General features: G+C 38.6%; 1 protein-coding gene across 2 annotated transcripts in view; it reads left to right on the forward strand.

Moving 5' to 3' along the window:
• Nucleotides 1-10,832, forward strand: part of mtm (myotubularin) — a 138,024-nt gene extending 127,192 nt beyond the window's left edge. For both annotated transcript variants that reach the window (XM_067137365.2, XM_067137364.2), the window contains 2 exons: nucleotides 4,377-4,561; nucleotides 10,389-10,832. In XM_067137365.2, coding sequence (XP_066993466.1) covers nucleotides 4,377-4,561; nucleotides 10,389-10,731 — 528 coding nt within the window. In that variant the 3' untranslated portion in view covers nucleotides 10,732-10,832. The remainder of the gene's footprint in view (nucleotides 1-4,376; nucleotides 4,562-10,388) is intronic.
• The last annotated feature ends 268 nt before the right edge of the window (nucleotides 10,833-11,100 follow it).

Raw genomic sequence — 11,100 nt, forward strand, 5'->3', positions numbered from 1 at the left:
GTGACTGTTTCCCTATCTCTCCTCCTGCCTTCACCATCTCAATACTCACTTCATCTAAACCTGGGACTTTCTCTCCTTAAATCTTGTCCAGTGCTACCTCCACTTCTGCCAATGTTAAGTCTTTTTCTTTTTCCAGGTTTCTTCCTTCCTCCATACTTACACTTCCCTCCTCAGTGCATCCTTCTGGGTTTAGTAAACCTTCAAAATACTCCTTCCACATTCCGTTGAGTTTCTCTTTTTCCTGCACTTCATTTCTATTTTTTCAAATCTATCATAACATCTTTCCTCATGCCGTTCCTCTTACTCTTGACCGTTCCATTCAGTACTTTTTTATTTCCTTTACTATCTTCTTCCATCATGTTAGTCCACTTTTCCATCCATTTTTTTTCTCCTATGTTACAACCTTTTTAGTTTCTTCCTTTTTTGGTCTTTGTATTCTTGTCTTGTCTCGTCTCTGTCAGCCTCTGTTGAAACCCCACTCTAAAAGCTTTATTCTCCTCCCCAACCGCCACTTTGACTCTGTCGTTCCACCATGGGGTCTCCTTGCATCTTTTCCTGGTACCAGTGCTCCCACAAACTTCCTCTGCAGCTTTTACTAGCATAGTCTTGAACCATTCCCATTCCTCCTCTCCTGCTTTTGTATCATCTGTTGACAAGTTGTCTTATTTTTTCCTGGTATTCTTCCTTGGTTTTCTTCTCCTGCAGTTTCCATACTTTGGTAAGTTTTTCTTGCTTCTCTGTCCTTCATTGTCTTCAGTTTCATCACCAGTACTCTGTGATGTCTATCTAGGACCTCTGATGCTATTACCCTTACATCTGTAACATTCCTCTTCATTTCACAGTCTAGATCATGTAATACACAATGGATTTCCTAGACCAGTCCGTGCTATACCAGGTTATCAGATTGTTTTCTCTCTTCTTGAACCATGAGTTCCCAATCATCATCCCACTTCTGCATAAATCCAGTAGCTTTTACCCCTATGTATTCCTATTTCCCCATCCTTTTTTTTAAAGTACCTTCTCATATCCCTTCCTTTCCATGCGTACATGGACATTCAAGTCTCCCATTACTGTGTTGTTGTGGCCATTCAACTGTCTCTCCAATTCTTCCTCAAAGTCATCATTATCCTGTTGCGTGCATCCTACTTGTGGAGCTTACACTATTTCCCAACATTTTCCTTTAATTGTTATTTTGACTTTCATCAACTTGTCACTTATCCCCTTTACTTCCTCTTTCAATCCATTTCCCACCACCACTCCTCCTCCATCTCGCTTTCCTTCATCATTTCCTATCCAGTACAACCAAAAACCATTCCGCAGCTCTCTCTTACCTTCCCCCCTCCATTTAGTCTCTGCCGGCCCTAATACATCCAGTTTTTTCTTTCCATCATGTCTACAACCTCTTCTACTTTTCCAGTTAATGTTCGTATGTTCAGTGTACCAATTTGTAATCCTGTTCCTCGCCAGGGTCGTCTGTTACATCAGTCCGGCTTATCATTCCTTGTTTCCTTGAAAGCAAGTTAATATCCATCACCAACTTGTTAGGCCTGCCGTGAATTCACCAGAGCCCGGTTAGCCACCAGTTTTTTCAGGATTCCTGTAGGGCCTTTACAGTTATAGCAGTCTGGGGACATACGTGGTCCCCAGTGTACTTCACCCCCACAGGCTATTCCCTACCTTTTGTTGTTGCCCATCTCCCATGGCGTGGACGATGGGTTGGACTTGTGGGAAACTGTGAATTCTCCTACTGAGATTTTCTGACTTACAGTATGGTTTTGTGGAGAGCATCACATATTTAAAAAAAGCATATTAACCATTTAAAAAAATGTTATACAAACTGAGGTTTGCATTACTGACAAAATTTACAAACTAAATCCAATGTAAACATTACTGACAACAAAACACATATTAAGATCAAACATAGAAACTACACAGAAATTGACAAAGCAGGGAAAAAATCATAAAATTTTATATACAGGGTCTTTCACTCAAAGTGGGGCCGGCTGGCCGGCTCAGCACAGTGGGTAGATGGGCGAGCTGGTCAGACGAGCACATGGCAACTCACTGAGCTTGGGGCCGGGAGAGCGCCCGTATGAATCGCATATAAATAACAAGCACACATAATAACGCATAATCAAAGTAAAATAATTCCTCACCTTGTCACAGAAGATGTTGAAAAAGTCCTCCACCTGATTCATCTACCGAGATAGCCTCAATTTCTCTCGTGATGTTTTGTTTGAGTTCATCTACAGTGTGAAAATGGGAGTGTTGGCGGCAGTAACTGCAGACAGGATAATAGGACCTATAGTTTTTGAAACCACAATCACTGGGCAGAGATATAGGAATGACATTCTCGTACCATTTTTTAACAATTGACAGACATTGAATGACAGTCTGGATATTTCCAGCAAGACTCAGCAACCACGCATACGGCTAATGAGTCATTAAGTTTAATTGAGGAAATTTTTTACAACAGAGTAATTAGTAAACCATTGTAGCCCACAAAATCCCCAGATCTTACGGTTTGCGATTTTTATTTATGGGAAAAATTGAAAAATAAGGCTTATGCAACAAACCCTCACAATGTAGATGAACTCAAAATATCATGAGAGAAATTGAGGCTATCTAGGTAGATGAACTACTGTGTACGAATGAAAATTTCTGTAGATGAAGCCAGAAATGTGTAGATGCAGGTGGAGGACATTTTCAACTTCTTCTGTGGCAAGGTGGGAAATTATTTTACTTTGATTATGCGCTATTATTGAAAAATAAATTTATTTAAAAAAAAAAGGACCTATAAGCTGATGGTTCATTATTCCACACATCACACTTGAACTCCAGGGACCGGGTGAGTTGGCTGTACGGTTAGGGACGTGCAGCTGTGAGCTTGCATCCAGGAGATATTGGGTTCGAACCCCACCGTCGGCAACCCTGAAGATTGTTTTCGGTGGTTTCCCATTCTTACACCAGGCAAATACTGGGGCTGTACCTTAATTAAGGCCATGGCCACTTCCTTCCTACTCCCAGGCCTTTCCTATCCCATCGTCGCCATAAGACCTCTCTGTGTCGGTGACATAAAGCCAAAAAAAAAAATCCTTATGTACACTGACGTTCCACCTAACAAAGCCAGTGGGATTGTTTACGGACCAGTAGTGTATGTTCCGGAGGTTTACTTGGCCATGATTTGTAAATATTGCTTCATCACTAAACAAGATACATGATAAATCTGGTGTATCTTATCTTAATGCCCTTGTACAAATGTTTATACGATTCTCAAAATAATTTCCATGCAGCTCTTGATGGAGAGAGACATGATACAGATGGAACTTATGATGGTGGAGAACGCGTAGTACACTTGCTTGACTCATATCACTTCCTCGTACGGTTACACAGAAACTAATGTGCAGCAGCAACTAGAACATTAATTTCACCCTTTTCTCCAGTCACTTGTTTGTTTCTGTTAGGTTTTCTAGGTGTTATACTTCCAGTTTGGTAGCCTCTGTGGCTCAGACGGCAGTGCATCGGCCTCTCACCGCTGGGTTCCATGGTTCAAATCCCAGTCACTCCATGTGAGATTTGTGCTGAACAAAGCAGAGGCAGGGTAGGTTTTTCTCTGGGTACTCTGGTTTTCCCTGTCAATCTCTCATTCCAGCAATACTCTCCACTATCATTTCATTTCACCTGTCAGTCATTAATCATTGCCTCAGAGGAGTGCGACAGGCTTCGGCAGCCGGCACAATTCCTATCCTCGCCGCAAGATGGGGGTTTCGTTCATTCCATCCCTGACCCGGTCATTGACTGGAAAACAGGTTGTAGGTTTTTCTCTATACTTCCAGTTTCACATATGGTTGAAGAGATTCACAAATAATTGTAGAATTGTGTGACGTCTATTGGGATATCATTCTGCGTGCAAAGCACAAGAACGAACAGCATTCTCCATTCACCATTAACATGTTGGCTGTTTCAGCATTGGTAAATACCATCTTTCACCACGTCCTACTTCTTGAACTATCACAAGCCACCTGTACATGTTCAGCAAGATCTTGGCTATATAGCTGCATGAGATCAAAAGAAATATCCTTGTAGGTCAGGTTTCAGGTTTATTTAGAGTACATTGTAAACAGATATAGTGAAATATATTTGCTCATCATGAATTATTCTTCAAAATGTACCAATAACAGAAACAAATTACTTGATGCCTAGCAACTCAGAGACATATGACAACATTTATTGGAAAATACTTCTTCAGTCAACCTAGTAACAGTAATTTACTGTAATAATAGTCCTTTTCTGCAATACTTGATAATGTGAAATTAGCTTGAGATAAGTTCTAAATGTCTGTGATGATGCTTGAGTGTGTTTCTCTTTGTATTTAGCGAATAGGCCATGGGGATGACCATCACTCAGATGCAGATCGTTCACCAGTGTTCCTCCAGTTCGTGGACTGTGTATGGCAGATTACTACTCAGTTTCCCAACGCATTTGAGTTCAATGAATATTTTCTGACAACAATCTTGGATCATCTTTACTCCTGTCGGTTTGGGACGTTCCTCTTCAACAGGTGAGTTATTTATTTAATTTATTTATTTATTTCCACTTTACAGAAAACTCTGCTTTTAATGCACAGATTTTACATGGATTTAAAATGTGAATTTTTATAATGGAAATTTGCGGGTGATATAAATAAATTAGATTGATGCTTTCACGGCCTGTATTAATAGACATGACAATCTTTTGGGATTTTGCCATGTTAAAGAAAAAGAGAAATTCTTTGTGGAGACTTTGCTCAACATTTTCAGAAGAAAAAATACATTTGTCCAGGACAAAGACTTCTCTGACAATGATGGTTTGAACTTCACCATTGGTGTATTGGAAAAAAATAAATGAAATGGCGTATGGTTTTTCGTGCTGGGAGTGTCCGAGGACATTTTCAGCTCACCAGGTGCAGGTCTTTTGATTTGACGACCATAGGCGACCTGTGCGTCATGTAAGTGATACTCTATCATCGTATGGCTCACTTCCTACTTGGAAGGCTAGCACACATTGAGCCATGTGGTGGCAAATGAGAATATCACTTGCAAACTGTCATTGATAGAGAGGTCTTTATTATGGATAGACATGTTCTTTCTCCTGAAGCATTTAACTTTCCTGTGTCACAGCAAAATCCTAAAAGATTATCATGCTTATAAATAAATTATACTTTTCGAGATATATCGATTATGACCTTCTATTTCATCATCATCATCATCTTCCTTCCAAGTATTGGGCCATGTGACCTATTTCTAAGCGTTTATGCTACTGGTGTAGGGTCCGCTTGATTGGATCAAGGAACACCATTTCCTGCGATCGAAAACATCATTATGCTATGTGTGGAGTGCTCTTATGTCTGTGTTAATGGCATCTTGCCATCTTTGTTTTGGCCTTTCAGTGACTTGAAGATGGTAGACAGTATTGGTGATGGTGTGAGGAGCTCCGCGTATGATGTGGCCATACCATTGGAGACATCTGACACATTTTCTCATTTATTGAGGCAAAGCCAATCTTCCTCCAAATAGCGTTGATCCCTATTTAAGCAACAGATATCGAATCCCCGAGATTTGTTCATAAGAGGTTCTACTGTATCTACATATGTGACAGCAAACCATACCTCAAGTCTGAAATTCTCATACTTCGTTTATTTTATATATTGATAGTTGGTAAATTTGCAGTCATTTTTGTGAAAAGCAGAAGTCTCTAGTTTTATTTGATAAAGGAATATCAGCTTTGCGTACTAAAATAATTTTCATAAATATTTAGGAGTTTTATTCTCCATAAATTAAATGTTAACTTGCTCAAAATTTGGAAAAAGTGGAACAGGAAGTTTTAGTCTTGCGATACTCATATACACAGACGTTCTGTCTTAAGATGTACAAAAAAGATAATAATAATAATAATAATAATAATAATAATAATAATAATAATAATAATAATAATAATAATAATAATAATATTGTTTAATATTTTAAAAGCCGGGCTGAGTGGCTCAGACGGTTAAGGCGCTGGCCTTCTGACCCCAACTTGGCAGGTTCGATCCTGGCTCAGTCCGGTGGTATTTGAAGGTGCTCAAATACGACAGCCTCGTGTCGGTAGATTTACTGGCACGTAAAAGAACTCCTGCGGTAGTAAATTCCGGCACCTCGGCGTTTCCGAAAACCGTAAAAGAGTAGTCAGTGGGACGTAAAGCAAATAACATTATTATTTAATATTTTAAAAGATAGTTTTGAAACTACACAGTCAGTATCCAATTAAGGATTTACATTACATCGTGAAGTAACAAAACTGAACTATTGCTAATTTTTCTGGAATGTTCTTAATTACTAGACATCGGATTTGCTATATATGCTGTATAAATCACCAATATAAGCATGCAACTATGCTGCAAAATGTGGTAAAATATGCATTTAAGTGTGCACTTATTTTTGCACTTATTTTCATTTGTATGACATGCAAACGTAACATTCCTTTACTAGACTCATTTAATTCACACACACACCAGTACATAAAATCATGATCATGAATAAACAACTGAATGAAAAATAAAAAATCACACTACTTGCAACTGCGGCTGTTCCACTAGTACAAACAGTCCATGCATAGTTTGTGAAACGTATCAATCTATCATTGTTCACTGTTGACAATATGCACGCATCTCCTAGATAAGATACAGTGTGTTAATACACATGTTAAATCAGTTAGTAAATTTGAAGAAAACTGTGTAAAAAAAAAAAAAATAAAAAAAAAAAAAAAAAATCCAACACAAACCTGAAGAACACTTAAATACAAATTCCTCTTTCCATTTTACATTGCACACCCTATTTTTCCTGTCCATAATTTGCTTTGCAGTACACTACAACAATCTTCTCGAAGTTTTCTGGTATAAATCTGTGGCATTTGACTGTTAAAACCAGCGTCGATGCGAAGAATGATCTCTCTACATCTACGGATGTGATAGGACAGTACTTGAATTCGGGAGCGAGTGTAAGTGTTTAACATTTTGGTAGATCCATATTATCATCACCAGCCAAATATTTGTTTTTAGCTACCATGATGTAGCCTGGATTTCGTTTAAGGACATCATGATATTTTGTTTGCAGACGGAGTCCGTCATTTCCTGCGATACTTTCCAGTTCACACTTCACGTTCTCCATAATGTCCAGCTAATCACCAAGACGCAATCCACTTGTTTCTAGCTTCTTGATTGTTTCTAGTGTAATTTGGAAGTGTGTCTTGATAGGTTCCAGTTCCTTTTGAACTGTTTTATTGCCGAAAGAGTTTACGGCATTAATTATTGTACATTTTCATTAGACTACTTGTAAAACATGTTAAAATACGCATAATAAAAGTCGAAAACATGCACAATAAATAAAAAACTTGACATATGTGCACTAATCTCAAATATATGCAAATATTCATATGCATGCACTATTAAACTTAATAATTTGTCCAATTTCACCTTCAAACTCATTTCCTTGTCAGTTTTGGAGGTGTACGTATCGGCAGACAAAATATGCTTACAAATCCTATGTCTCTTGAAATGGCGTATGGTTTTTAGTGCCGGGAGTGTCCGAGGACATGTTCGGCTCGCCAGGTGCAGGTCTTTCTATTTGACACCTGTAGGTGACCTGCGCGTTGTGATGAGGATGAAATGATGATGAAGACAACACATACACCCAGCCCCCATGCCAGCGAAATTAACCAATGATGGTCAAAATTCTCAACCCTGCCGGGAATCGAACCCGGGACCCCTGTGACCAAAGGCCAGCACGCTAACCATTTAGCCATGGAGCCAGGCCCTATGTCTTAATTATGTATGTCTTTTCCTTTTATGCACACAATCCATCTCGCTATTTTGCTCAGGTTCAGTGACCATAATGTCACCCTGCCGTGGCCACTACAAATCCCTTGTTTCAGCTGTGCAATAATCTCGAATGCTGTCAAACAGATATTTTGTCTTTTCTGCAGTCATGCCTTTTACTTCCAACTTTTTAGATAGGTTCTGAGGAAGAATATTTGGCTCGCAAATCTTCACAAGTTGGACCATCCAATTTTTGTTAACACATAAAGAATATTTTTTCATAGTAAAATAATTGAAAGATGTGATCTAAGGAAAATTTTCCAACCATTTGCTAGTCATACATATTTAATAACAGCTCACCAGTTTCTTTTCCGATGATGACAGCTTTGTTAAGTTTTTACTGAGGATGCTATCTTCAGTGACTGAAACAATATCTGTCAGAAAAGAAGTGAGTGTCAAGTGGTACTTCCTTTTCACGAGTCCAAAAGCCCAGTCACAAGAAAATTTCATGTGACCCACTGGCAGAAAAGAAATCATCATTTCTTCATGTAAACCTGACATAACTATCTACATGACAATGTTATTTTTATTTTGTGCAATGCAGTTGTCGGCATGAAGAAACAAATCACAGCACTAAGTCCAGGCAGTCCACCTTAGTTGAAATTACTCATTCTAAAATACGCAGCCCAGTAAACGAGTTTGTGATTGCAACCATACATTATCTTGATGCACAAGATGCACAAGCTGGTTGTTTTTTATTTTAGTACAGGAAGACAATGTAGGAACATCATTGAAGAAACCATACCGTAAGTCGCCAGAGTTAAATTTTCACTGCAACTTAAGTGTGGTTTTGTTAGACTGCACAGCATGTTTCCAAGGTTATCTTGAAGGCTTTACTGTATGGTGACATCATTGTCATCATTTTCATCACATAGTTTCAGGATAAGGCTAACAGATGGTGTTCAAATATTTAAATGTGTATTTCTTGCCCTTTTTGCCTTTTTCCTTCATGTCATGTGTGATTAGCTTCATTTTTCCATATTGATGGTTTTCAACTCACAATTATAGTTTTTCTAATGTTCCCACCTAATCAATAATGTATATATGTATTGATTGTATTAATGTATAGATTAGTTGGGAACATCAGAAAAACTCTGTAATTGTTTTTCCTTCACAGCATAAATTTTTGTCACGTGACTTGAGGTATGATTTCCTGGAGAGCATCACATATATATAAATTGACAATTAGTAAAACACTGTGGGAGTTGTAATACAACTCTTGCAATGGTGGTCCCACACACTAGCCACCAGAGTGTTGGATGTGTAGCAATCCAACTGACAAGCCCACTGCTGCACTAGGGTGAGACACTAGTAATTTCACAGTTGAAAAAGCCTAAAGAGCTTGAATACTTTAACATCTAAAATCCTGAATATTTTGCAAATGTCAGACGTACTGGTAATGGTGTGGGTATTTTCATATCCATTGCATTGCAGTCAATAATTTTTTAAGTTGATATGAAATGCCCCATATTGATATGAGATGCCTTGTGCGAATATATTGCACTTATGCCTCTTGCCAGGCCATTGCCGGACAACCATGCACTCATCACTTTCATCTAAACAGAAATATGATTGGAAAAGACAATATTGAGCCATTTCTCGTCCTATTCAATCGAGTTGATACTCTGCTTCTTGTTGATAGCCTTATGCTGTTTCATCAAAGGTATCCTCTGCAGGGATGAATTGTACCAACACAAATTTGGTAAAACATTAGCTGTTCTTAGCTTATAAGATGGTGATAGAGCTAGTCTCTGTCAGATCAAGTATTTTTTTCATATGGTACAATCCTGAAGCTGGCCCTGCGGTGTTAGGATAGCGTGCTTGCCTCTTATCTGGAGGCCCTGGGTTTGATTCCCAGCCAGGTGAGGGATTTTTACATGAATCTGAGAGCTGGTGTGAGGTCAACTCAGTCTTCGTGATTTTGATTGAGGAGACATCTGATGGTGAGATAGCATCTCCAGTCTAGAAAGCCAACAATAACGGCCGAGAGAATTTGTTGTGCTGACCACACACCACCTCAAAATCTGCAGGCCTTTGGGCTGCGTAGCAGTTGCTTGGTAGGCCATGGCACTTTCGGGCTGTTGCGCCATGGAGTTTGGATTTACATCCTTAAAACATCTTTACATATCCTTTGTTTAACAGAAACATTGGATCTCAGAATGTGCTATATTTGAGAACACTGCATTAGATTTCCTCATTACAAGGGAACCTCTTTCTCATTAAATTGACAGTGAGTTACATTACCTTATAACTTAAACAACTATGTCTAATGAACAAGTACGTACAGAATGAAGTAAAACTGTGACATATTTATCTTATCAGTCACTTTCATTTGACTGTGCTAAGAGGGGTGTACATAAACCAGCGAAAGTGATATATTAATCAGAGCACCACGTAATGACCTTTTTCCGTGAAAACTGGATTTTCAGAACTCGTTTATGGAGTTGAAATTTTTGTGAACTGTGGTATGATAGCAAATTATTGTTTGTTTCAGTGACCGTGAGCGTGCAGCAGAGGGTGTTAAACAGAAGACAGTGTCCCTTTGGTCATACACCAATTCAACTCTAGATGCGTATCGAAACCCTCTATACTGGGCTCAGCAACATGTGTTGGTGCCCATTGCTAGCATGCGGCACATTAAATTGTGGAAGGGGTATTACTGTAGATGGAATCCTAGTATGCGACCGCAAGATCCTATCTGCCAGCGTACTAGAGAGTTGTTGGTACTGAAAGAGCAATTAGAGAAACAGGTTGAAGAGTATAAACGTGAACAACAGTCACGTGCTGCTCGCAACATGGCCACACCTCCTCGTCTTTCATCCCCCATTCATGGCTAAAATTGTGCTCGGTTATCATTTTGTGAGGTACAATAATATATATATGTATATTATGTTCACTGTATATATTTGAATTGTGAAATAAAATATTTTAGACTTAATATGAAACTGTTGATTTAATATGAGTTGTCTTTGCTCTATTGTATCTCTTATACTACAGCATTTCTTACAACACAAGAACCCTTACCTACATAATTTAAAAGGTATTAAAAGGTGTTTATGTATTTTACATCATAAGGTATACCATAAATCTTTTGAAATCCTTGTGTTTATTGATGACGTGGTGCAACCTGTGGTCCTTGGTTCAATAAAACTTCTTTGTTTGACTTGAAAGACGGACCTGTAGTGGTAAGCAGACTTTTTTCAGCC

The sequence above is a fragment of the Anabrus simplex genome, chromosome 1 (assembly GCF_040414725.1).
Source record: "Anabrus simplex isolate iqAnaSimp1 chromosome 1, ASM4041472v1, whole genome shotgun sequence".
Taxonomy (NCBI): domain Eukaryota; kingdom Metazoa; phylum Arthropoda; class Insecta; order Orthoptera; family Tettigoniidae; genus Anabrus; species Anabrus simplex.